We start from the raw sequence: 24,815 nt of genomic DNA on the forward strand, positions 1-24,815 counted from the left end.
CAATGTATGACGGATAAAAAAGCTACTAGTATGGACCAGAAAGCAATGAGAGTTTCACGCGAATCAACTAAATAGCAAAATTGGAATCGTGTGTGTGTGCGTGTGTGTGCGTACGTGCCTGCGTGCCTGCGTGAGTGTGGGGGATGAATTACACATGACATTCTGCCAACAAGAGCACCTTTTATTCTCTCAATAATATTTTGGCCATTCCTGAACCAGATAAGATCATTTTTCTGGTGAATAAAGTATTACACATCTTTTTGTTGCTTCTATATTTTGTTTGACTTTGAAAAAAAAAGTTCAGATAAGAAAATAAATCAGGGTTCAAACTTCTGGGTTGAATCATCTCGAAGTATCCTAATAAAGAAATAATTGTTCACATCCGGTGCCCTTTGGTATCACAAATCTTACATATATATTCATATATAACAGTAATCGGGATCTTCAATTCTTTTCTCGTGGTTTTCTTTTGTTCCTTTTTTTTTTTTTTTTTTTTTTTTTTTCTGTACAAATAAATACATGGATGATAAAACATTTTGGCTAGTTTGTGATGGAGCAAATAACTGTCATTGTGATTGGAGAGTAACAATTGTTGATTGTGTGGAAGGACATGTCATGTTTTATATATACCTTGTAAATGCTATATTTTCTTTGATTGCTGCATTGTTAGGTATAATTTAGTTATATATTTCTATTAAAGTTATACTGACGAAAATACAAATGTATATATATATATATTTACATAGTCGGCGGACTACTTATTTATCGAGTTGCATATAAACAAATGACAATTTTTGACTATACCAGATCGCCTCGACATTTTGCTAGGCCAAGGCCGATAGAGTCTTTGTTATTTTTTGGAACTATATTCAACTTCCGTAAGTTTATATAAATAAATTGACACCGTGAAATCGGGGATATATCGTAATGGGAAATCGTTCTTTTTAGTTAGAGCAATTGACGCGGCGCTGATAGTAACTGATGCTCTGTCAAACAAGATATTCCGCGCTTGTAAGACCTTGTGCTAAAAAATCGCAAATTAGAGACTAACCAAAAATCTAGTTTTCTATGAACTCCCGTGGCAATTTGGTATCTGTGCATTCACCTGCTATCTTTATGGCATCGCGCATACTGTTTCACACGTAAGTTTAAATTAAAGAGAGACAGATTTGTGTAATGACTTTTTTTAATATAGAGTAGTAAAGTGATACAAAATAATTGGTTTAAATCTTTGATTCTAATCGATATTTCCTGTACCGCCATGCTTATCCTGCCATTCATTAGTAATAATATATGTTCAATTGCAGCAGCGATATACGCTGAACGAGGGGACCTCGTAAAAGCCAAAATATTTACAGATGCGCTCTATTTCTTTTGGACATTCTACTGTTTTCTTTTGGCGTCCTGGATCGTTTTTGCTGGGCTTCGATTATTAAAGATTCTCCGACACCATTTAGACAACCAACATGATCCAGAAGGCTCGACCGTGCATAAAATTAAGAATGGCCGATTTAAAGTAAACGCAATCAACACACAGTGCCTAAATGCTGTTTAACCTGATTCTTTAATTAATAATAGGTCAAGATGATTATGAGTATCAGTGTTACTTCACTACTTGTATTCTCTTTTGTAAAATGTATATACGGTATATTCAGGGTCAATCTATTATTACACAGCGAATTTAATTTGGCACTGGCGTGTATCTGGACATTTGATGGCACTTTGGCATCTATGCTGGTGGTTGTCTCTTTACTGATTACGTAAGTTAATTCAGTTCTTTCGTCGACATGGATACTTACTATCAATTAGGCCCAAAGCGCTTTCACCCTTGGATTCAAGTTCTGGAGAATTAGAATCATCATCACAGAGTGATTTCAGTAGAGGCCGTCTATCGAACAACACAAAGGGCGGTTTTAGCCGAAGTCGAGATACGATATCGAAGAATGGCTTTAGAGGACGTGAAGTTCTTGTACCTGAAAGTCCATATCATGGAGAATATCCTGCAAGTAAGTGTCCTATCGAAAAAGGATTGGCTGTTTAACTAAAACAAAAGATGTTAGACTTTAATCAATCTGGAGTTTCAGAGGCACATCTTATACCATTGTCACAAGACATTAAGTCTTGAAGAGAAAAAAAAAAAAACGTGGCAAATTGCTTGATTTGTGGTCGAGCCATCCTATTAAAAATACCAAATTAGAGAAATTATTTTTTCTTTACTCTCTCTTTTCTCTGTAAGGGGGGATATGCATAACATCAAATCACATCAATAAGTTTTTTTACAATTTTTTTTCTATTACTATTTCTTCTTCATTTATAAAAAAAAATAATTGATCATGACACACTCATTACTACAACAATCCTTTAATCACAATGATCTGGCTAATGAATGGGAAGAAGCCTTTCAAAATAAAACCAATAATCAATCCCATTTCAGTCATTATAATGCCATCTTCAGTGACGATGAAGAAGACGAACCACAAAACAAACTCACTTCACGCTGGCTACAGCCAGAAAATAATTTAATACCGTGTTCAAGTTCAGGCTATATCGATCCTGTTCTAAGCTCATCCACCTATCATATCCATCAAGCCGATAATGCATTATTACTGTTAAAACACGTTGTACTGGAAGATGGTTGGAAAAAAGCATTGAAACATAAAAGTGGAGTGATCGTTCATATGAAGAATGGAATCCATAAAGGTGATAAAACTCCCATCTTTAAAGGTGAGGCAATCATTCAAGGCTTCTCACCACAGGCTATTTTTTATGTCATTGGCATGCGTAAATTATGGGACGAACAGTAAATGTGATACAAACCTTTTTTTGTCGTTGTTATAATGGTTTTGCTGATTACATAATCCTTCCCTTAGATACGAAGATGGTAATTTGGTAGAAAATTTAAATGATACTACTTCCTTAACCTATGAGGTCATGAAACCGACAACTACAAGCAAGTAAGCAAACACACACACACACACAAAGTACAGTTATCCAGTATCTAGTTTACTAACATCCAAACAAACAACAACAAAAAAAAGGTCGCGAGATTTAGCGCTTGTGGAAAAAATTGAGTGTACACAAAATGGTGCGATTGTGTTTGCTTGTACCAGTGTCGAAACACCGAGAATACCAAGAATGAGTGGCAGAACACGTGTGAATACAAAGGTACAATAATAAAATATAAAAAAAGATGGCATAGTCTATTTGAGACAAAGCACAAGTATTTATTAATTACATAAATATAGTTACAAGGTTGGATTCTAGAGCCATTACAAGGTGGGCCAAACCCTGCAACCAAAGTTGTATTTGTAGTCCAGGAAAGCATGAAGGGATGGGTTCCTGGATTTGCTAAAAAGACCCTAGCAAGACGACCTTTGGTCATCGCTAAAGTAGCCGAATACCTTGAACGTAAAACAGAGCGAATGAGAAATCAACCTGTTAAAAGCAATCAGCTTCAGGCTATTACGAGTGGACATAGTCGAAGACCTTCAGTTATGAGCAACACTTTACCCCTATTTAATCATAATAGATTGCCACCTGTAGCACCTCCACATGAATCCAATCAACATTCAATACTTTTATCGTCTACCTTACCATCCGCTAAGAAACACATCAAGTTTATTGATACGATAGATCAAGATATTAATAGTAACAGTAGTACAACCACAGAAAGTAGCCCCCAAAGCAAACCATCGCAATTACCTCCTGTGAAACAACACTTGTATCCATCTCATCGACATCCAATCCAAAAAGTAGAAAGTATTCAGCTATTAAAGAAATTAACCTTTTCAAACGACAATTGGAGTTTAACTAAAGAGTCGGGAACGAACAAACATTACGTATTGAATTCAAATATCTTGACTGATGATGATGAATTGATGAATTATCAAGGGGATTTGGGAATTACAAAGCGCAAAGTGCCATTTATTCGTGCTGACGGAGTGATTCAAGGTGGTTGGACCGCTGAACAACTCTGCTCTGTCATACATTGCTTTGGTTCTAGAAAAATATGTAATACAAAGCTCATATTTTGGTAGATCAATATAGTTACTAAACACACTTTTTTTTTTCTTTTAAAAATCAACAGGGGATACATCATTTGAAGGAGGTCAGACTGTTGAAAGATTTAGTCAGAAAGAATATCTTGTACAATGGTACCTTTCCAGTTCGTTACCTATTGCCAATGTGGATTTATCAGCCATCACTAGCATTGAATCAGATCCAATTACCGGTACTGTTTACACAGCCACTTCATCTGTTGTAGATCAACAGGTTCCTCCAGATGAGACAGGTCATCGTATACGTGCGTATAGTGATCTGTATGGCTGGGTATTTCGGCCCAAATTTGATCAACAAGGTCGTACATTATCTGTTGGCGTCAGTTTTGTATGTAACATGGATTTCAAGTACACGATACCCAATCAAGTACTCCAATCCTGGATTGACTCCATGTTGGAATCAATTGTTCATGTAGATCGCTATTTGACAAATTATGGGTGTCCACCTTATATCCGACGCATTGCTGGTAAAGTTGTTCGAGAAGATTTTAATGCTAACAGTAGCAAGTATGAAATTGTATTTATTGTAAAGCATCAACCCTCCAACTCATATCGTGCACGTAAACAAAATCAACAGACTGTGTGGTGTACAGATATAAGAGTTCACAAAACTATGTTCCCTCACGGCCTGGATATTCGTGTCGTGCCAGAGCATGCTGTTCGCATCGAAGTATCACCAAAAGATCAAAGAAGCATAAAAATATTTACTATGGATGAAGCCATGGAGGGAAAGCAAATGACTTTTACCTTGCAACCACTTTTGGATGGACACTCTGCAACTTATAAGGTTAATGACAAGGTATTTAACCCCAAGCAGTCATTACCTGTCATAGAACCAGTGGCGAGAGAGCCGGTTGTCAGGGAGCTAGCCGTTAAGAAGTCTGTTCTAAAAGAGCCAGTTGACAAAGCTGCCACTCTTGTTACTGAACCCCTTGTTTCTCCTGCTGCACCTATAATTACTGCACCTGCTGAACAGGCCAAGACGCCATTGCCTGTCATAACCACTACTACCACTACTGTCACTACTGAAGCAGAAATAATTAAGGATGAGACATCGACTGCACCATTGAAATTGCCACAAGGATATTTGCTTGTTCCTGAACACCAGGTAAGACATATGTGAATGTATAAACTACCACAATAGATTCTAACAAGTGTTTTTTTTTGTAGAATAATAATATTATCATGATAACCGACGACCTGTCATTCAATGGCCAACAAATATCTGTGATTTTCCTCGCTATGGTTATTTGTTATTATATGGGTAAATTCACATCCTGTAGTTCTTGCTAAAAAGAAAAAAGAAATCCCTGTACCATATACTTATATCACTACCCTTATTCTACTCTCACTATTTTTTTAATCACTACTTATTACTTAATTTTCACTAACAAGCTCGTATAATATTTTTCCGTGTTGTGAGTGCGTAAATGTGTGTGTGTGTGTGTGTGTGGAGTGTGTTTATTCTTTTTTGATTTTTTTAAAAAAAAAGGAATTGCCGGTTTATTGTTGCTGGTCTAATTTATGCCTTGTCATCAATGATGTTTAATTTTGGCAAGTTTGATTTTGCTGCAGTCAAAGCGTCTTGCTTTGCCTTTGCTTGTTCAGTTTGTCTCTTTTCGGCTTGCTTTAATTCCTCTGTCTTAATACGTGTGATACGAGCAAACTACAATATTGGAGAAAATAACGAATGAGTCTCATCAATTCATGCTTTCCCAAGCACCACTTCTTTTTACCTCTTTGGTATGATGAAGACATTCAAGATAATCGTCACGTTGATCAAGACATTGTTGAGGGAGATCGGCAGTGGCATAACACTTGTTGAATTCTTGCCAAAAGTGGAAACAACGACCACGGCCTAATTTCAAGAAAAAACGAAATTTTAGAATTCTACAAGACAAAAAACGATTTGCTCATTCTCAAGCTTCATATTTTTAAAGATCTTTACCACCGTCTAAACCAAAACCAGAAGCCATTTTTTAATATAAGTTGAAATTGAGAAAAAAAAAAAGGAAAAATAAACAAGAGGTAGTTGCGGTCCAAAAATTAAACATCCCCGCAACATTTTCGGCCCAACTTCAAGGGCGTGACGTAAAAGAAACTCTTTTGGCGGCTTTCCCAGAGTCTTTGGCGGGAGTTAAAAGCAGTGGACTGCTTAATTGCTACCTGTTACCAGACATGTCCCCCGTGTCTTTTAAATTGTCGAATACATACATTAACATGATGAATGTTTATAAATACTTGTTTATGATTAAAGATTCAAATATTATGATTAAATCATAAACTAATAATCTCTCAATGATATACATCTGTCATGGTAGTCTATCATCATTGTCAAAGTATATTCTACTCTCTTAAACAAAACTGTATTAGTATGTGTGAATAGTTGGTTACCGGATAATTTGAAATTCGCATCCAAAGGCAGGAAGTGTGTTGCTCTTAAGAGCATCTGCAGCGGTGCGCTTAAACTTCCACTGAATGAATGTGACATTTTTTAATCGGACTGAAAATGTATTGTCAGTTTTCAGTGAGTCCCCAGCGGCTAGAAATAAATTATTAAAGCTATAGGTGGTTCTCGTAATAGTCATCATTAATTTTCATTGTCCATTTCAGTTGGAGTAGGGATACGGCTGGAATTGACAGTAGTCTAGCTGCTCATTTGGTTTGAAAAGTTTAGGAAAAGAAACGAAAAATTACATTTTAAAAATCTTACACTGCTTATAGTGGTTTTTCAACATTTAATCTGGGGGCTATTATTTTAGTGTGAGATTTAATGCAACCGCTGCAGACACATTTCACTAAAAATGACCACTTATTAAATGTAGTGATTACTTTTAGTGCACCGCTACGGATACTCTAAGATTACTATGTATGTGTAACCATTCGAAATGTATTTTTTTTTCTAAAAAACAGAGCTTCTTATGTATGTGAACTGGGCACTTTCTTGAAAGCGTTAATCAGAATTTTAAACATTTGTTTGTCTCTTTTTACAAGTCCAATTGATCTCTTTGTTTATGTGGGCACCTTTTTCAACAGCTGAGTTATGTTTTTGATGTGAACAGTAGGTAACGCTTCAGTAGTCCTGATGATTTTTGAAGTAAGGGCCTTTATGTCCCGAGACTGACAGGGACCCTCGACTCACACAACATGAGCTGATAGTTGCGTTTAGCCTATGAAATTCAATTCAGATATATGAAGACATAGAAATTCTTGAGCAAAGCATATGAAACGTGCATTTATTTGCTCAAGTTTTTGCCTGGAAATCGAGCGATCAATTAGAGTCGAGTATATGCCATCGTCATCATCGAGTGGTAGGTTCAATATATGATACGGCGAAATTTTTGGGCATTGATTTTTTAGACACTTGAAATTGGGTGCTGTTCCTCTATGCAACGCTCTTTACGTTAGGGTAATTTATCAACAAAGAATCTGCAAGGAGCACATGCACGCCAAAAAAAAAAAAGCTGTACTCGCAATTATACTCTAACCTTATTTTAAACTGAAATAGTCAGACCTTGGGCAAAAAAAATTTTCTGGGGGAAAAAGAGAATAGCGATGAATTTTATTATGACATATCTGAAAACAGAGCGATGACTCAGAGAGCTTATACTACTTTTATCTTTTGGCTTCAACGACTTGATTCTTTTGATTTTCCGATTAATGAATTTCTAAACTTTTTTGAAATCTAGAAGTGTAATTATAAATTATGTAGTGTGTGTAAATGAAAAAAAAGGGGGTGGAAAATATTATTGTGCAAACTAAATAAATAAAGTTAGTGCAACCATAGGAACTCAAAAAGAAAAGAGCACTTACATAGTTTGAAGGGACAATACCAATTCTTCCATCCATTTTCTTTGCTTGCCACCAATTTCCACTCTTATTTAAGATTTCTAAGACTTCATCCTTAGCAAATGTCAACTCGTTGGGGTCCTCTGGATTAGCTTGATCTATTAATTTAATTACAGGTTAAGAAAATCAGGAGAGGATAAAAACAAGGAAAATCATACTAACATGGGTGAAGTGCTGTGGCCATAAATGTTTGGTGAGGTGTGGTGGGAGGTGGTGTCATATGAGGTGCAGGAATACTCGCGATAGAAGGTTGGTGTTGACTATAGTGACTATTTGCTTCTGGAGAAGATAAAGCTACTTTGCTTTCTTTAGCACTGGATTGCATATTGTTCATACTATTGTGTGATACGCTGGAAGCCAGTCCCGAGTAAACGAATTGATACACAGCTGATTCTTCTGTACTGCCAAAAAGAATAACCCAGAAAAACTAATTTAAACAGGTAAATTTTAATAATAGTAAAAAAAGAAAATTCTGTATAATCTTGTACCTGCATGACAATAAGAATCACAGCGCCAGCACCAGCGGCCTGTGCTCCACCTGTATATTGGTGCATTAATCCATCGATATTACCGGTTAACATTGCAATACTAACAGCTAAGAATACGAGGAACTATATATATAAATAGATGTAAATCACATTTCAAATCTTCTCGTTTTCTGGATTCGTTTCATACCATGACTTTATATTGATGGAATACTTTTTTGAAGATACTAAACAAGAGTCCAGCTACAAGTAATAGTTCGAAAATAACGGTCCACCAAAATCCACCAGCAGAGGCACCTAAAATACAGGCACCTATAAATGCAATGAACCAACCAACCTAGTTGAATAAAGAAAGTCAAAACAAGGGCCTAGCAACTGTCAGTCGTTTTTATTACCACTGCCATCACTACTGAGACCAGCACGATTGGATTTTTTGTCAAGTGATTTATATTTAGATGCATTGTTCAAAAAATAAGAGAAAGAGAGAGAAAAGAGAAATAATCAAATATAAAGTTTTTTTTTTTATTATTATTTACACCAAATAAATGTTCGTGTCTCCTAATAAAACAATTGAATTTTAACGGAACTACACAAGCCAGAAAATTATTAGTTTATCTTGGTTCACTGCAAATAATATATTTTGGTTATTTACCTTGTTGAAACCAATATCGCTGGCATATTCACGGAAACATTGACGACAGATGTTGAGGTTGTACTTGCGGATAAGACCGGCACGATGACAGCAGACTCTACTGTAGTTAATTGTCAGCACATGTCATTGACCCTTGTTTTTTCGGTGGCTTATATTTTATAGCCATGGAACAAAAAACTAGCACAGAAAAAAAAAATATAAAAAAAAAGTACGTACCAGGCACGAGAACCTTTACCGAAAGTCTTGGGGTGAGAGTTCCAAACGTTAGCGTGGGCCATTGTCAATAAAGTTTTGTTTAATTTAAAAAGGAAAAAGGAAAAGAAAACAAGATAATTATTTGACCCGTTGTAAAAAAGAAAAGAAAAAATTTGATTGTCGGGGTTTCCTTCTCTCTCTGCTCTCTCTCATTGTTTGAAACAGCAAAAAGCCTTCCAAAAAAAAATCCCAATTATTATACATATGCTGTGTTACGCTTGTTCTTTCTCACTCATACATTCATGTGTACTACTAAATTGTCACTGCATTCAGGACAAATATTCTGTGACACGTCATGATAAATTACAATCAAGTGTTTATATTTAGTGACCAAATTGGCCCTCTTTCAGATCATCAGAAGTAGCTTTAAGCCGCACTTATGTCGTCTTGAATGGAACAACTTCGTTTAGCTTGATTGTTTCATCAATAAACTTTGTTTGCGTAATCAAGAAGCCTTTCCTGATTAAAACTAGTTTACTTAGATATCTTATAATTTAATAAAAGTTGAGTTGATTGAGAATACGTCAAGCGTGATTGCCATGATATAAACCCTCAGTGAAAAAATATGCCTGCACATTCGTTTGTATCCCCATAATTACTATAAATTCCTTTTATTTGATGTTTAGATGGTTTATTTTGAACTTTCAAATATTCTCGTTGTCAGCCATAAATTTGACATATTCGAATTAAAGTAGCCTGGGTGTTTCCATTGACGAAGACGATTGTTTTTTTTTAGAGCTGAGTCGCTCAATAATAAACGTGTACTAAAGGCTCTATTTAAGTGAATATTACGTACATCGTTCAACAATTGTTCTCTTGATCCAACGTATTCATAGCCATCATTTGTCTCTGTTCTTCCATTTTTACATGCACACGGGACAAATTAGCTGATAAAAAAAGGGAAGGATCATATTATTAGTGAAAATGTGAGACAGGTGTACCTAAATAAATAAGGGTTCTATTACGATTTGAATGACTCTATAGTTGCACTAAAAAAGCTTCAAACAAGAGCAATTGTTGCCGATTAGCTTGTGTGTTCTCTGCGTGTTTATTATAGGGATGTATTACCCTTAATGGGAGTATATTAGTTCATTGCAAACTAAGCAGATAAGGCTAACTATGAAGCAAAAAAATGGTCAAGACGTTATACCTGCTGAGGGTAAAGCAGAGGAAGAGCAGTAGCTATAGATTGAATAAAGTTGCTTAGCTACAACATCATAGGACTAAACAAATCCTGTAGTTGAATCATTCGAACCGAGGCATAAGCACATTAGATAAGCAAGGGAAATCAAAGTTGGGGCTAATGAGATTTATATTGAGACCCCATTCCTATAAAATAATCGTATTCTTGACGACCAGCAAAATAAAAATTGTATCAAAATCATAGATGGTTCACAAAATGTCAAAATTTGTTACACCAGGAATCCAAGAAGACCTTTTCTACACTCCTTAAAGCCAAATCATTATGACTTGCACCATCGAGTTATCATCAATACCCAGCTATACTTGAGGAAGAAAGTAGTGGCCATTCATGAATAAAGTACTTTCATGAAGATCGTTTATTTTATGAAGATAGAATGACATCTTAAACGCTGGTAAGTTTTGCTTCTACCGCTGAGCATCTTCACACTAGCAGAATCTTTTAATCTGTGAGCCATGACGAGCTGAGATTTAAAACCGGCCATCGTGTTAAATTTTTCCTTGACAAAAAAAGAAAACTTGACAGTTAAATAAAAATAATTTTGACAATACGACCTTAAAACAGCAACACATAATGAGAAAAAAGAGAGGAATAATCACTCCAAGTAACTGTAATAAGACGATTCATTTAGTTTTTCTTCATTTATCATTGCCAAATAAAACATGACCATCCTGAATAAGAAAGAGTGATGTTAAGCGTACATTTTAAAACAACCAAAAACAGTGATTCAGAATATGTACATTATCAATTATAATATCCATATATTATCTGATAATGTTCAAGGGTCTGTCCAATGCTTTAAAGCAAGTATGTTTTGTATCTTGGTTTTTTTTTTTAGGCGGAGAATTAGACACGATTACTGGTTAAATGGCAAACGCTTCTGTCATGAAACGTCTCTTATTTCCAAAGATCTATTCCGATAGAAAAATGGAATTACATCAGCTTACATACAGAAGAATCCCCGTTTTCTAGTTTAATTAATAGCGGGACTTTTTTTAAGGTTATTCGGTAACTTCATCTCAATTATTTATCTTTTTCTACTGATAAAGTTTTGCACTAGCTGTAACGTAAGAGAAATACCTGAGCGCTCGTGACAGCGTATTAATAATTACGTTTACAAAAATAGAAAGCCTAATTTGTTTTATGATGATCATGTGGTTAAAAATGAGGTAACTTATGATGACATATGTAAGTGTGGCAAAGCCGTCCTATTGTGTAAATATGTATAGGCACTCTGTGATAATGTGGGGGTCTAGTGAGATGTCAATCATCTGTAAAGTGACGCAAATAAAGGTCTATGATTCAATTTTGGAAGCATAATTTTATCATTTTATATATAATACATGTAATTTAGACAAAAGAAAGAAAGGGAGGTTATGAATTCTATTTTTAACTGTATGCAGGAGGAGCAACCGAGCTGTTTGTGGTCGCTTCGAGATAAGAAGGTAAATCATCATGTGTATAAGTTGGTATGGCAGACGAACGACCTCGGGCCAAGATGGCAGAAGTAGCCATTTTTACATATTCTTTTAATGACTCTCTCCGATGAGCATCCTTTTTATTCAGAAAGGTGATATCAATGCGTATATCGAGACCCTGTAGAGTTTTGATATCAAATCGCAATCCTTTTTTCTGTATCATGTGTGTTTTGAGTGATTGAAATTCTGACAATTGAAATTCACAGGTATCAAAATGGTTGGGCTTTGTAGATGCTATGCTTGTAGATTGAGATAATAAGATGAGACGTTTGTTGGTGAGATGAATGGATGCGATAGACGACTCCTTGTAGGAGATGGCATGATTTGTATAGTCATACACAATGACTTTGACGGCATCTTGGTTGAAGAAGAAACTTTCATTGACTTGTGGTACAGGTACACGATATATGCTTGTTGCTTTACTACCTCTGGAAGATTTTGTATTAAGATAAACACGAGTAGAATTAAAAAGTGCCATTTGGTTTTAAAAAAGATGAAAAGGTTTTAGAAACACATTTTTTTTTTATTTTGGGTTTTTGTAGCTTTCACTGGGGTTTTACAAAAAAAAAAAAAGAAATCTCATTAGACCAGATTCGGCTTGTGATATCAAAACGGATTAAATGTTTTAACGTAAAAGGGGATCTTTTTCCCGGTATCTTGTTCTCCACATCTGGCAAAATTAGCTATCCGAGAATAAAAGAGTTTAAGAAAATGGAAGGGAACTCCGCTAAAGACCAGAGGTTACACTTGCTGTTTCAAGACCTGCCCTGAACCTCCAGAGAGAGAGAGGGCTTATTTTCAGTCTGCGCATACCCAGAGTAAAACCGGTCACCGTCTGCCTATTTTCTAAAAAATGCAGCCTTTTTTTTTTTTATTGTTATTCCCAACCTCTTTCTTTTATAAAATGGAAGCTACTAAGCATGCAGAAGTGGATACAGTGCAAGCAGGAAAGCATATCCTGATTCAAATGCCCAGTGGAGGAGCTAAAATTATCAACTTGAAGGCCAACAGGTAACACTCAGAAAGAAGTTCCTATTACAAAAACTGACATTGTACAGTAATGTTGGCTTAGGAAAGTTTGGTACCTTCAACTCTGACAAACTTATTGGAAAGCCCTTTGGATTATCCTATGAAATTTTGGGTAAAGACGACGACCTTCGCCCTGTCGGCCACGTCTCCAAAAACACCATTGTTGGTAAGAGTAAATATAGAGATAGAAAACGACGTGATAAATTAAACATTTGAAAATATCTTAGAGGAAACAACCGCCAACAATAGAGAGATTATTGACGATGCTGCCGTTCAAAAGTTGTCGTATGAGGAAGTCATTCGATTGAAAGAGCAAGGCGAACAAGGAAAGCTCGGAACTGAAGAAATCATTAAATTAATGGTTGATTCACATTCTGAATTTTCTAAAAAGACTGAATACTCCAAAGCAAAATATATTGAACGTAAAAAGAAAAAGTAAGTGGCTTCACTCTCTCCCAACTATCCACAAACCATAATATTAAACCTTGTTTACGCTTTAGGTTTATGAAAGTTTTTACTCCTGTTCGCCCCACCATCAGCACCATGGTCGATTATTTCTTTAGCAAAAATCCCGATAAAATTAAGCATCTCCGTATCGATACACTCTCTCAACTTTTATGTTTAGCCAATGTGCATGCCAACAACAAAATGTTGGTAGTAGACGATACACAAGGTTTAATTGTGGCTTCCATGCTTGAACGTATGGGTGGTCACGGTCAAGTTGTGGCTATTCATGAAGGTGATAATCATAATTACGATGTGTTACGTTATATGAATTTCTCCAAGGAGATTCAAAATACTTTATATACCGTCCCTTTTGCTTTGGTGGATCCCGAAACCCACGATGGTAAAGTACATACTTAGTAAGGCGATTTGTGTATATATATATACAGGCAACTAATCGATTCTCGCAGAGCCCTTCGAAGTTTTAACAGACGAACAATTCGCAACTTTGGAAGACGATCCCCGCAGAACTTATTTGAGACGCAAGGCAGCCTACGATTATAAAGTGAAATCACGACGTCTTTTACACGAAGGCGATTTCGATGGATTAATCATTTCTTCGTCACTGACTCCTGAATCCGTGATTAAAGTCTTGATGAAATACATGTGTGGATCCCGTCCTGTTGTGGTCTACAGTTTCAACAAGGAAGTGTTATTACAAGCAGCTTATTGGATGCGTCGATCTACCGATTTCTTAAATGCTGAATTAACAGAAAGTAGTTTACGTGAATACCAAGTCTTACCAGGTCGTATGCATCCTAATATGATGATGAGTTGTGGCGGTGGTTATCTTTTGACCGCTCTTCGTATCATTGATTGCCCCTTTGATCCTTCGCTGGCAAAGAGAGATGGTAACGATAGACGTTTTAAGAAGAAGAAGACAGAAACACCCTCTGCAGATTCTCCTGCTGTGGATTCTCCTGTTGTAGATTCCCCTGTTGTGGATTCTCCTGCTATCGACTCTCCCGCAATTGATTCGCCTGCCGTGGATTCTCCCGCTATGGAAGAATAAACAATGATACTTAGAATAATAAATAAAAAACACCTAAAAATTATGTATAAAAGGCATGTATTTTATTTCGCAGATTTAAGCCAAAGGGTCATATTAGGATAAGGCCTGAGCGTAATCTGCTGCCTTTTGGAGATTACAAAATGGGGTTTTTCAAAATATTGAATATCTCGAATAAGAATAGCTAATAAGAGCTTTAACTCGATCAATGCGAATTTATAACCAATACAGTGTCGAATCCCCGCCAAGAAAGGCATGTATTGATATGCGTTTCCTAATTTGTCAGGGTTATCCCAGCGTTTTGGGTTGAATTCTTCTGCATCAGATCCCCAGATCTCGGTAGAATGATGGGAGAGGATAGCTGGAATAAATACGTGCGTGCCCATCGGTAACACATACGAGCCCAAGACTGTAGGCACACGTGTCACTCGAAATGTCATTGACACAGCAGGAATCAATCGCAAGGTTTCTCGTATCACATTATTTAAAAGTGGTAGCGCATTTATGTCCTCGTAAGAAGGAACTGTATCATCTTTAAACAAAGTACGAACTTCAGAACGTAGTTCATCTTGAATAGCTTGGTCTTTTGCTAATAACCAAAGTGCCCAACTCAAGGTGACACTAGTGGTTTCATGCCTATTTTTTTGGTGTGAGTATAAAAATCTGACGGTTCTGTAACTTTTTTTCTTTCTTTACCCGGCAGCCAAAAAAGTAAGACACTGATTCTTCAACTCTTCGGCGGTAAAACCTTGACCAGTTTCCTCGTCAATGAGATCCACCATGATAGCTAAGAGATCTTTTGGTTGATTTCCAATCACACCCGACTCCTTTGCTTTAGCAGCTCTTTCAATTCCGGCTTGAACTAAAGCTCTGCTCTCTTCATTCAACCATTTCATATCTCTTTGGTTCAACCTATTTCTAGTTGTTGGTAAATATCTTAAAATAGGAAACAGAAAAGTTAGTAAGCGCACTAAAGAGACATCACTGGAGAAGAGATGAAGGTAAGCCTGACTCAATTTACTTTGATGAGGCGTTCCAGCAAACTCTAGTGCTTTAAAGTCTTGACCAAACGCCCAGCCAATCACATCCAAAGTAGCCAACGAGAGACCACTGGAAACTTGAACTTCTGTACAACCCTTCCCCACCTTGTTTTCGTCGGACTGAATAGCTGTTAACCATGTATCGCGTAAGTGATGTCCTGGTTTTGCCATCAGACGCACAGCAGATCGAATTGCATTGACGGAAAAGGCCGGGTTTAACATCTTGCGTTGGTAACGATGCACATCCCCTTCCGCTATCAGTAAACCATCACCTAGCATACGACGCAAAAAATCAGAGACCTCGGGAGACTTGATATAATCGGATTCGTTTGATGTCAATACTTGTTTGACTAACACATGATCGGTAACAACAACACGGGGTACGTTCCAATGCGCGTGGTAAGTAAAAATACCACCGTACTGTTTTCCCCAACGTTTATAAGTGGCACCGTAATCTTCCTTCATGATTTCAAAAAAGTTACCCATCAGTGGAATCCAACCGACTTTGGGTCCGGGAATACTGTTTGCAGGATGAAGATAGAGTCGATACAGGATGAGTTTGTAGAAATAAAATATGATAATCGCTGACACACCTAATTGAATGGATAATCTTTTGGCAGCGGGTTCTTCAAGTCCTGTATGAAAAAGTATGTGTTTTTCCAAATAGCGCTGGATGGTATCGTGTATGAGTTGATAGTTTATCATGATAAGATAAGAAAGGGAGAAGAAAAGGAACGCGGTGGTTTCAACAATTTTGTATTTATACTTTTAGGCAAACCCCTTTCCCCTTTCTTGAGGTTGTCCTTTTACTAAAGCGGATTCGTTAAGGCCTTATTTACATAGAACTTTGGCTGAGTGATATGTATGTTTGGAACTGTTGCAAAAAGAATATTTTCATTATTTTTACTCTAAGCACCAAGCTGCCTGTTTTTAAAATCAGATTTACGGAAACCTAAGGGAGGCTATAAACAATATTTATCTATTCGAAGTATACTGTCATTTTATTCTACCTTATCATCCGTTATCCGCTGGTATATATGCGTAATATTGTGATATTTACCCCTCTCTCACTATTTTAATGTACCTACCGGCATAAAAAAGTACAAAACACTCAGCAAAGAGGAGGTCAAAGGTATTTACATGGTCTTGGAAACGGACAGTATGTTTGTTTAATCTTGATAAAGGGAATCAAAGTGATGTGTTGATTGCTTCCATCTTATTGGTATATAGAATTATACGTCGTTTTATGTTAGGCAAAGTATCATTGAATACTAGCATAAATCGATATCGATAGTTGATTTTAAGGTTAAATTTACCGCAAGAAGTCGCGAAAACACTGCTTAAAGTGAACCTCTTTGGAGTTGGGAGAAGCACATATATAAAAAAAAAAGAGTCTTTTTCTGCCTTCTCTCTCTTATGATTGTTCCGTACAGAACCCAGAATATGACCGGTTGGAACTTAACCTTACCAAACATGACTTATCACTTATTAAATCAGTGAGGCGTAGTGTTTCATTTTGACGCGACCAATTTTAACCACAACCGCCCCAAAGACGATTTGCTTACAAATAGAATATATGCTCTTCATTTATAAAATAAAGTAATTGACATAGCTTATTCATGTCTTCCTACTCACTACAGAAATGCGAGAGCCCAACAATAATATAGCGGAATATACAAGCACAACTAACTCTGGCTTCATTTGTGTCTAAATCATCAATAATAATACTTGGGAGAAAGACATAAGAGGGAATATGCAGTTGCAATTGTAGCTTGGTTTGTTTGTATTGAATACGTAAGTGAGAAGTGGCGTAGTTAGATGATAGATATTGAATGTTGACATTAAAATAGATGTATGTGCCAGTAAAAGAGAATGACTTATCTTGACATGGCCCACAATTTCTTAAAAAAAAATTATATAAACAAGTAGAGATATACATTTTATTTAATTAATAACAGGCTTGAGCCAAAGTGTCATATTAGGAGAAGGTCTGAGTGTAAGTTGCTGCTTCTTGGAGACTTTAAAATCGGGTTTTTCAAAGTATTGAATATCTCGTACGAGAATCGCCAACAACACTTTGAATTCCACCAAAGCAAACTTATATCCAATGCATTGTCGACCACCCGCTAAGAAGGGCATGTATTCATACGCATTTCCTAATCTTTCTGAGTTTTCCCAACGCTTTGGGTTAAATTCTTCTGCATCATCACCCCAAATCTCGGTAGAATGATGCGAAGTGATTGCCGAGATAATGATTTGGGTTCCCATCGGCAGCACGTGTGATCCCAGCACCGTAGTTACTCGCGTCACTCGGCTCGTTACTGGTACGGGAGGAATCAATCGTAAGGTCTCACGTACTACGTTATTTAATAAGGGTAAAGCATTGATAGCTTCATAAGAAGGAACTTCATCATTTTTGAACAACGTAAGTACTTCCTTTCGTAATTCATCCTGAACAACTTGGTCTTTTGCTAACAACCAAAGTGCCCAACTCAAGCTTACACTGGTCGTTTCGTGTCTATTTTCAGAATGAGTACAAAAAAAAATATATATTTGTTTATTATTATTATTCCTTACCCGGCAGCCAAAAAGGTGAGACACTGGTTCTTTAACTCATCCGCAGTAAAACCTTGACCAGTTTCTTCATCAATGAGATCAACCATGGTAGCTAAAAGGTCTTTTGGTTTATTTTCATTTACACCGGACTCCTTTGCTTTAGCTGCTCTTTCAATACCCACCTGAACCAATGCTCTACTTTCTTCATCCAACCATTTTAAATCCCTGCGGACCAACCTATTTCTGGACGTGGGTAAATGTCTGAAAAGGGGGAACAAAAAGGTCAACAGCCGCATAAACGAGACATCGTTAGAGAACAAATGGAGATACGCCTGACTGAGTTTACTTTGATAAGGAGTTCCCGCAAATTCTAACGATTTGAAGTCTTGACCAAATGCCCAACCAATCACATCCAATGTAGCCAAAGAAAGTCCAGTCGAGACTTCTACCTCCGTACAGTCATTATCCACCTTGTTTTCTTCAGACTGGATGGCACTTAACCAGTTATCTCGTAAGCGATGACCTGGTTTTGCCATTAGAGGTAGAACGGATCGAATCGCATTGACAGAAAAAGCGGGGTTTAACATCTTACGTTGATGGCGATGTGTGTCACCTTCCGCTACCAGCAAACCATTGCCCAATGTGCGACGTAAGAAATCAACTGTCTCCGGTGATTTGATGTAATCATATTCGTCTGTTGTCAATAATTGCTTTAACAAGAGAGGATCGGTGACAACAACGCGAGGTTGGTTCCATTGACCGTGATAAGAGACAATGCCACCGTACTGTTTCGTCCAGCGTTTATGAGAGACACCGGCCTCTTCCTTCATAATTTCAAAAAAATTACCCATGAAGGGAATCCAGCTGACTTTAGGACCAGGAATTCGATTGGCAGGGTGGATGTAAAGTCGATAAAGGATAAGTTTGTAAAAGTAATAGATGATGACGGTAGATACACCCAATTGCACAGAGAGTTTTTTTGCCGTGGGTGCATCAAGTCCAGTGGGCGTTAACACGTATTTCTCCACGTATTGCTGAATTTTATTGTAGACCAATTGATAATTCATGATTGATTAATCAAAAAAAAAAAAAGAGAGAGAGAGAAATAAGTGTGTGAGATAAAACAGTGCAGCAAAATAAAAAATTGACTCAAAAGTTTTATATCGGGTCGCCTAATCAATTTTTATTTGTACATTTATAGTAATACGCATCATCAGTCATCACTCGCCTTTAAACATCCGTAGGAGCGCGCACGCTAATAGTCCTTTTTACGTAAACATTTGTGCTGTTATCCGCAGTTTTCTCTTTTCTTTTGGAGCTTGTAATTATTGTGAATAATGTCCGTCTGTCTTTTAATAAAAGCAAATTGTCATGATTTTTCATCTACGATGAATTAAAATGATTAATTGTTATCTTGCAACTGACCAGCAAAACAAAAAAGATGGTGTTTTTATATGAGAACCCCATTAAAATAAAGAGGAAGAAAGGAGTTGTGATGATCCGTTAATTAGCAAGAAAATTCTAGACACCAACATTATGTACACTAAATTTATGGAAAGCCGTGTCGCTTATAATATCATTTACCCGAGCTGAAAGTTTTTAATTCTATTTAGAGACTATAAATAGACATGGATTCAGCTGAATCCTATGAAATAATACCGACACGGACTTACTATGATTATGATGCATATCGCTAGCAGGAATCAACAACGTTAAGATGAAATAACCTACTGTAGCTCTTTTAAGTAGTGAAGTCTACCGGTTGCATTAAATGTAATACTTAGAAATAACTATAAGTTTATTGAGGGATGATACATGTATTTAATTTACAACAGGCTTAAGCCAAAGTGTCATGTTAGGAAAAGGTTTCAGTGTAACTTCCTGTTTCTTGGAAATTTTGAAATCAGGCTTTTCAAAATATTGAATATCTCGTACAAGAATTGCCAATAACATTTTGAATTCCACCAAAGCAAACTTATATCCAATGCATTGTCTCCCACCGGCCAAAAAGGGCATGTATTGATATGCATTACCAATCTTTTCAGATCTATCCCAACGCTTTGGTTTGAATTCTTCTGCATCAGAACCCCAAATTTCGGTAGAATGGTGTAAGGCCATAATCGAGATATCAATTTGCGTTCCCATTGGTAAAACATAGGATCCCAGTGTTGTAGTTACTCGGCTTACTCGGCTTACCATGGGTACAGAAGGAATCAATCGCAAGGTCTCACGGACGACATTATTTAACAATGGTAAAGAGTTGATTGCATCATAAGAAGGGACATCATCACCCTTGAATAACGCAAGTACTTCTGAACGTAATTCATCTTGAATAGTCTGGTCTTTTGCTAGCAGCCAAAGAGCCCAACTCAAGCTAACACTGGTAGTTTCATGTCTGTAATTGTATATAAAAAAAAATGAGTATTTAGATAAAAAATTACACTTGTTTGTCTTTGTGTCTCTTATTACCCGGCAGCCAAGAAGGTGAGACACTGGTTCTTCAGCTCATCAGCCGTAAAACCTTGACCAGTTTCTTCATCAATAAGATCCACCATGGTATCTAAAAGATCTTTTGGTTTATCTGAAACAACACCGAAGGCCTTTGCTGCGTTTGCTGCGTTTGCTCTTTCAATGCCGACCTGAACCAATGCTTCGCTTTCTTTATCCAACAATTTTAAATCTTTCATAACCAATATGTTTCTTGGAATAGGGACATAGATAAACTTGGGGAACAGAAAAGTAAGTAAACGCACTAATGAGGCATCATTGGAAAAGAGTTGAAGATAGGCTTGACTCAGTTTACTTTGATTGGGAGTGCCAGCAAACTCTAACGATTTGAAGTCTTGACCAAAAGCCCAACCAATCACATCCAATGCAGCAAAGGAAAGCCCCGTTGAGATTTCCATTTCTGTGTATTCCTTGTTACCCTTTTTGTTCTCATCAGATTGAATGGCAGCTAACCAATGATCTCGTAAGCGATGACCAGGCATTGCCATCAAGGGCAAAATAGATCGAATGGCATTGACAGAGAAAGCAGGGTTTAACATTTTCCGTTGATGACGATGTGTTTCTCCCTCTGCCAACAGTACACCATTGCCCAACACACGACGCAAGAATGCCGAAGTCCTGGGTGGTTTGACATAATCATATTCATTGGTAGTTAAAACTTGTTTTAATAAGATAGGATCCGTGACGACGATGCGTGGTCTGTTCCATTCACCATGGTAAGTAACAATTCCACCATATTGCTTTGTCCAGCGTTTGTGAGGAATACCAGCACCTTCTTTGACAACCTCAAAAAAATTTCCCATAAATGGAATCCAACTCACCTTGGGTCCGGGAATTCGGTTAGCGGGGTGAAAATAAAGTCGATAGAGGATCAGTTTGTAAAAATAATAGACAATGACGGTAGATACACCCAATTGCACAGAGAGTTTTTTTGCAGTGGGTGCATCAAGTCCAGTGGGTGTTAACACGTACTTTTCCACGTATTGTTGAATTGTATCGTAAGCCAATTGATAGCTTATCATGACGAAAGAAAAGGAACAAATGTAAGTGGTGTTAGAAACTGAAAAAAAAAATGGCTGAGAGAGGGGAGTGTAGAATTTATATGTATCTCTAAATAGCCTAAATTACCAAATGTTTATTCGTACATTTATGGTAATTATAATTATCAGTGTAACAACTATAAAACCTCCCAAACCCTCAAGGCATTTTCTGACCTAAATGAGCCTATTTCGCTATTACACTTTTTTTACTTCTATTTGGTTTTTTTTTTTTTTCTGAATTATGTTAGTTTTAGATTATGTCATAAGATACATTTACATATTTAAACAGGCCCTGTTAGGTAGCCAAGGTGCGCTTGGTCATATCGTCAGATCCTATACTACATCTACGTGCACCTCAGTTCTCCGCGTCTGTACCTAAGAACAGTGGCTATCCAAAAAAAACAATGATGCTTTATCCAAAAGACAAACGGCAGTTGCCATCAAATAACGCGTATCGGAAATTATTTAATCTTTTACACCGCCGAGGTAAAGAGTAAAAACCATGGAAGGTAAAAAAAAAAAAAAAAAAAAACCAGCTAAATTGCTATCACTGGATATAAAACGGGAGCACAATCCGCACCTTTTTCTCTTTTTTATGGAACAGCCTAAAAGTCTTGTATATATACGGTCTTCTTATAAAAATGTTGACATGAAAAACAAAAAGGAAAGACATAAAAAGAAAAAGTTTTTTATTTATTTTTTTATATTTATAGTGAAAAAAAACAGTGATCAACAACTTGCTTACGCCAAGTTGTTGATCATAAATTGTTTATATAATCATCATTTTAGATAATCAAGCATTATTGGTTTAAACATAAAAATGTGTTTCATTCGAGTAAATATTAAACTTTAATATAACTTCTCTTATGACAGTCAAGCTTTCGATCAATACGATATTTATCAATCATCAACAAAGCTTACATCTTTTAAAAAAAAAAGACTCAATAATCGATCTCAGCTGTTAATAATTAGTGTTTGTTTAATTATAAGACGAGTAGCTTTATTAAATAGGGGAGGGGTGTTATACATAGGTAAGTAGTGAAGGATATACAGATAATTTTAATTTACAACAGGTTTAAGCCAAAGTGTCATATTAGGAAAAGGTTTCAATGTAATTTGCTGCTTCTTGGAAATTTTATAATCGGGTTTTTCAAAGTATTGAATATCTCGTACAAGAATTGCAAGCAACAATTTAAACTCGACCAAAGCAAATTTATACCCAATACATTGTCTTCCACCCGCTAAAAAGGGCATGTATTGATACGCATTGCCAATCTTTTCTGAATTGTCCCAACGTTTCGGGTTAAATTCTTCTGCATCAGAACCCCAGATCTCGGTAGAATGATGCGAGGTCACAACAGAAATAAATACATGTGTGCCCATTGGCAAGACGTGTGAGCCCAAGACTGTAGGTACGCGTGTTACTCGATTGGTGACTGGTACAGCAGGAATTAATCGTAAAGTCTCGCGTACAACGTTATTTAAGAGTGGTAAAGCATTGATGGCTTCATAAGAAGGAACTTCATGGTCGTCTTTAAACAATGTGAGGACTTCAGAACGTAATTCATCTTGGATGACCTGATCTCTTGCTAACAACCAAAGAGCCCAACTCAAGCTGACACTAGTTGTTTCGTGTCTAATTTCAAAATAAGTATGTGTTATTGTTTTATATACATTCTTATAATTCCTTACCCGGCAGCCAAGAAGGTAAGACACTGGTTCTTCAACTCGTCTGCAGTAAAACCTTGACCGGTTTCTTCATCAATGAGATCTACCATGGTAGCTAAAAGATCTTTAGGTTTATCAGAAACAACACCGGAGGCCTTTGCTGCCTTTGCTCTTTCGATGCCAACCTGAACCAATGCTTTACTTTCTTCGTCCAACCATTTCAAGTCTCTGCGAATCAATCGATTTCTTGCTGTGGGTAAATAACGCAAGGCAGGAAAGATAAAGGACAAGAAGCGCATGAAAGAGACATCACTCGAGAACAAGTGTAAATAGGCCTGACTGAGTTTACTTTGATGAGGTGTGCCTGCAAACTCTAAGGCTTTAAAATCTTGACCAAAGGCCCAACCAATGACATCCAATGTAGCCAAAGAGAGACCACTCGAGACTTGAACTTCTGTGCAATCATTTGCTACTTTATTCTGATCAGATTGAATAGCGGCTAACCAAGTATCTCTTAATCGATGACCTGGTTTTGCCATCAAGGGCAAGATAGACCGAATAGCATTAACAGAGAAAGCAGGGTTTAACATTTTGCGTTGATGACGATGAGTATCACCCTCTGCCACTAATAAACCATTACCAATCATGCGTCTTAAGAAATTTGAAGTCTCTGGAGATTTGATGTAATCATATTCATTTGATGTCAATACTTGTTTTAATAAGAGAGGATCTGTGACAACGACACGAGGTATATTCCACATGGCATGATAAGTAACAATACCACCATAAAGCTTTGTCCATCTTTTATGTGGTACACCCGATTCTTCTTTAATAATTTCGAAAAAATTGCCCATGAAGGGAATCCAACTGACTTTGGGGCCAGGAATACGATTAGCGGGGTGAAGGTAAAGTCGATAAAGAATGAGTTTGTAAAAGTAATAGATGATGATGGTGGATATACCCAATTGCAGAGAGAGGGTTTTTGCAGTGGAAGCATCAAGACCTGTAGGTGACAAAATGTACTTTTCTACATGTTGTTGAAGGGTTGTGTAGGCCAATTGGTAATTCATCATTTCTATTTAAAAGGTGAGAGAGAGAGGAGATTGAGATGAAAGATTTACACTTTTATACCACAATTAATTAATTAAAAAAAAAAAGGTCCCGCTTGAGCAATTTTTTTTTATACATTTATGGTAATAAACATCATCAGTCGTCAGTTGTTGGAATTCAAATATATTTTATCTGCATATCAGCATTTCTTTTTTTTTTTTTTTTCATTCCACCTTTTTTAACAACTTATTTTGGCTACTCAGAGAGAGATATATAAAATAAGTAACCCTTTTGTATATGAGATTCTTTGGAAGGTTTTTAGTACCAGTAAAGAGTGAGGGGAGTACAATTCTGGATACTAAACATTTTGCGAAACCTGGGATTTGATGACTTTTGGGTCCCAGAGTGGACTTTTAAAAAAAAAAAAAAGACC

The 24,815-nt window shown here is 36.7% G+C and overlaps 10 protein-coding genes across 10 annotated transcripts; 3 read left to right on the forward strand and 7 right to left on the reverse strand.

Annotated features, from left to right (window-relative positions):
• Window positions 1-478: 478 nt before the first annotated feature.
• On the forward strand, window positions 479-2,228 carry EV154DRAFT_508904 (uncharacterized protein). The gene is made up of 7 exons (XM_051601554.1): window positions 479-670; window positions 747-878; window positions 949-1,011; window positions 1,063-1,142; window positions 1,196-1,516; window positions 1,579-1,760; window positions 1,810-2,228. The coding sequence occupies exons 1-7, from the start codon at window positions 520-522 to the stop codon at window positions 2,039-2,041; spliced, it is 1,161 nt and encodes a 386-aa protein (XP_051457589.1). The 5' UTR covers window positions 479-519; the 3' UTR covers window positions 2,042-2,228.
• EV154DRAFT_508906 (uncharacterized protein) lies at window positions 2,229-5,555 on the forward strand. Its single transcript, XM_051601555.1, has 5 exons — window positions 2,229-2,800; window positions 2,871-2,954; window positions 3,039-3,165; window positions 3,246-4,011; window positions 4,088-5,555. Exons 1-5 carry the CDS (start codon window positions 2,334-2,336, stop codon window positions 5,179-5,181), a joined length of 2,538 nt encoding a protein of 845 aa, XP_051457590.1. The 5' UTR covers window positions 2,229-2,333; the 3' UTR covers window positions 5,182-5,555.
• On the reverse strand, window positions 5,435-6,143 carry EV154DRAFT_508910 (uncharacterized protein). Its single transcript, XM_051601556.1, has 3 exons — window positions 6,007-6,143; window positions 5,795-5,916; window positions 5,435-5,724 (listed from the first exon to the last, which is right to left on the reverse strand). Exons 1-3 carry the CDS (start codon window positions 6,032-6,034, stop codon window positions 5,581-5,583), a joined length of 294 nt encoding a protein of 97 aa, XP_051457591.1. The 5' UTR covers window positions 6,035-6,143; the 3' UTR covers window positions 5,435-5,580.
• A 1,448-nt stretch (window positions 6,144-7,591) lies between these two features.
• Window positions 7,592-8,874, reverse strand: EV154DRAFT_508914 (uncharacterized protein). Its single transcript, XM_051601557.1, has 5 exons — window positions 8,788-8,874; window positions 8,583-8,729; window positions 8,396-8,518; window positions 7,872-8,334; window positions 7,592-7,816 (listed from the first exon to the last, which is right to left on the reverse strand). The coding sequence occupies exons 1-4, from the start codon at window positions 8,851-8,853 to the stop codon at window positions 8,065-8,067; spliced, it is 606 nt and encodes a 201-aa protein (XP_051457592.1). The 5' UTR covers window positions 8,854-8,874; the 3' UTR covers window positions 7,592-7,816; window positions 7,872-8,064.
• A 6-nt stretch (window positions 8,875-8,880) lies between these two features.
• Window positions 8,881-9,388, reverse strand: EV154DRAFT_228048 (40S ribosomal protein S29). Its single transcript, XM_051594487.1, has 3 exons — window positions 9,261-9,388; window positions 9,045-9,144; window positions 8,881-8,978 (listed from the first exon to the last, which is right to left on the reverse strand). The coding sequence occupies exons 1-3, from the start codon at window positions 9,320-9,322 to the stop codon at window positions 8,970-8,972; spliced, it is 171 nt and encodes a 56-aa protein (XP_051457593.1). The 5' UTR covers window positions 9,323-9,388; the 3' UTR covers window positions 8,881-8,969.
• A 3,477-nt stretch (window positions 9,389-12,865) lies between these two features.
• On the forward strand, window positions 12,866-14,566 carry EV154DRAFT_551706 (Gcd10p family-domain-containing protein). The gene is made up of 5 exons (XM_051605000.1): window positions 12,866-12,989; window positions 13,037-13,173; window positions 13,235-13,442; window positions 13,508-13,854; window positions 13,922-14,566. The coding sequence occupies exons 1-5, from the start codon at window positions 12,883-12,885 to the stop codon at window positions 14,521-14,523; spliced, it is 1,401 nt and encodes a 466-aa protein (XP_051457594.1). The 5' UTR covers window positions 12,866-12,882; the 3' UTR covers window positions 14,524-14,566.
• Window positions 14,567-14,611: 45 nt separating this feature from the next.
• On the reverse strand, window positions 14,612-16,702 carry EV154DRAFT_588670 (cytochrome P450; the record flags this gene model as incomplete). The annotated part of the gene is made up of 3 exons (XM_051606832.1): window positions 15,217-16,702; window positions 14,744-15,156; window positions 14,612-14,646 (listed from the first exon to the last, which is right to left on the reverse strand). The coding sequence occupies exons 1-3, from the start codon at window positions 16,263-16,265 to the stop codon at window positions 14,612-14,614; spliced, it is 1,497 nt and encodes a 498-aa protein (XP_051457595.1). The 5' UTR covers window positions 16,266-16,702.
• A 776-nt stretch (window positions 16,703-17,478) lies between these two features.
• On the reverse strand, window positions 17,479-19,241 carry EV154DRAFT_508920 (cytochrome P450; the record flags this gene model as incomplete). Its single annotated transcript, XM_051601558.1, has 2 exons — window positions 18,138-19,241; window positions 17,479-18,078 (listed from the first exon to the last, which is right to left on the reverse strand). Coding segments are annotated over exons 1-2 (1,616 nt in total), but the record flags the coding sequence as incomplete, so codon positions are not given.
• A 451-nt stretch (window positions 19,242-19,692) lies between these two features.
• On the reverse strand, window positions 19,693-21,646 carry EV154DRAFT_602671 (cytochrome P450; the record flags this gene model as incomplete). The annotated part of the gene is made up of 4 exons (XM_051607309.1): window positions 19,693-19,721; window positions 19,790-19,871; window positions 19,947-20,511; window positions 20,586-21,646. The coding sequence occupies 4 exons, from the start codon at window positions 21,644-21,646 to the stop codon at window positions 19,693-19,695; spliced, it is 1,737 nt and encodes a 578-aa protein (XP_051457597.1).
• Window positions 21,647-22,652: 1,006 nt separating this feature from the next.
• Window positions 22,653-24,465, reverse strand: EV154DRAFT_508923 (cytochrome P450; the record flags this gene model as incomplete). Its single annotated transcript, XM_051601559.1, has 2 exons — window positions 23,357-24,465; window positions 22,653-23,300 (listed from the first exon to the last, which is right to left on the reverse strand). Coding segments are annotated over exons 1-2 (1,621 nt in total), but the record flags the coding sequence as incomplete, so codon positions are not given.
• Window positions 24,466-24,815: the final 350 nt, after the last annotated feature.

The sequence above is a fragment of the Mucor mucedo genome, assembly GCF_025094135.1.
Source record: "Mucor mucedo strain NRRL 3635 chromosome Unknown EV154scaffold_45, whole genome shotgun sequence".
Taxonomy (NCBI): Eukaryota; Fungi; Mucoromycota; class Mucoromycetes; order Mucorales; family Mucoraceae; genus Mucor; species Mucor mucedo.

What these genes read in the sequence shown, in the direction of transcription:
- EV154DRAFT_228048 (XM_051594487.1), bottom strand. Translation starts at nt 9,322, where the DNA reads ATGGCCCACGCTAACGTTTGGAACTCTCACCCCAAGACTTTCGGTAAA. An exon ending in GGTAAAGGTTCTCGTGCCTG is followed by an intron (nt 9,145 to 9,260) that starts GTACGTACTTTT and finishes AATTAACTACAG; the next exon opens with TAGAGTCTGCTGTCATCGTG.
- EV154DRAFT_508906 (XM_051601555.1), top strand. Translation starts at nt 2,334, where the DNA reads ATGACACACTCATTACTACAACAATCCTTTAATCACAATGATCTGGCT. An exon ending in AAACCGACAACTACAAGCAA is followed by an intron (nt 2,955 to 3,038) that starts GTAAGCAAACAC and finishes AACAAAAAAAAG; the next exon opens with GTCGCGAGATTTAGCGCTTG. An exon ending in CTTTGGTTCTAGAAAAATAT is followed by an intron (nt 4,012 to 4,087) that starts GTAATACAAAGC and finishes AAAAATCAACAG; the next exon opens with GGGATACATCATTTGAAGGA.
- EV154DRAFT_508914 (XM_051601557.1), bottom strand. Translation starts at nt 8,853, where the DNA reads ATGCATCTAAATATAAATCACTTGACAAAAAATCCAATCGTGCTGGTC. An exon ending in TCTCAGTAGTGATGGCAGTG is followed by an intron (nt 8,730 to 8,787) that starts GTAATAAAAACG and finishes TTATTCAACTAG; the next exon opens with GTTGGTTGGTTCATTGCATT. An exon ending in TGATTCTTATTGTCATGCAG is followed by an intron (nt 8,335 to 8,395) that starts GTACAAGATTAT and finishes TGTTTAAATTAG; the next exon opens with TTTTTCTGGGTTATTCTTTT.
- EV154DRAFT_508904 (XM_051601554.1), top strand. Translation starts at nt 520, where the DNA reads ATGGATGATAAAACATTTTGGCTAGTTTGTGATGGAGCAAATAACTGT. An exon ending in TGGAACTATATTCAACTTCC is followed by an intron (nt 879 to 948) that starts GTAAGTTTATAT and finishes CGTTCTTTTTAG; the next exon opens with TTAGAGCAATTGACGCGGCG. An exon ending in TCGCGCATACTGTTTCACAC is followed by an intron (nt 1,143 to 1,195) that starts GTAAGTTTAAAT and finishes TTTTTAATATAG; the next exon opens with AGTAGTAAAGTGATACAAAA.
- EV154DRAFT_508910 (XM_051601556.1), bottom strand. Translation starts at nt 6,034, where the DNA reads ATGGCTTCTGGTTTTGGTTTAGACGGTG. An exon ending in TGGTTTTGGTTTAGACGGTG is followed by an intron (nt 5,917 to 6,006) that starts GTAAAGATCTTT and finishes TCTTGAAATTAG; the next exon opens with GCCGTGGTCGTTGTTTCCAC. An exon ending in GTCTTCATCATACCAAAGAG is followed by an intron (nt 5,725 to 5,794) that starts GTAAAAAGAAGT and finishes CCAATATTGTAG; the next exon opens with TTTGCTCGTATCACACGTAT.
- EV154DRAFT_551706 (XM_051605000.1), top strand. Translation starts at nt 12,883, where the DNA reads ATGGAAGCTACTAAGCATGCAGAAGTGGATACAGTGCAAGCAGGAAAG. An exon ending in ATTGAACGTAAAAAGAAAAA is followed by an intron (nt 13,443 to 13,507) that starts GTAAGTGGCTTC and finishes TTTACGCTTTAG; the next exon opens with GTTTATGAAAGTTTTTACTC. An exon ending in GGATCCCGAAACCCACGATG is followed by an intron (nt 13,855 to 13,921) that starts GTAAAGTACATA and finishes CGATTCTCGCAG; the next exon opens with AGCCCTTCGAAGTTTTAACA.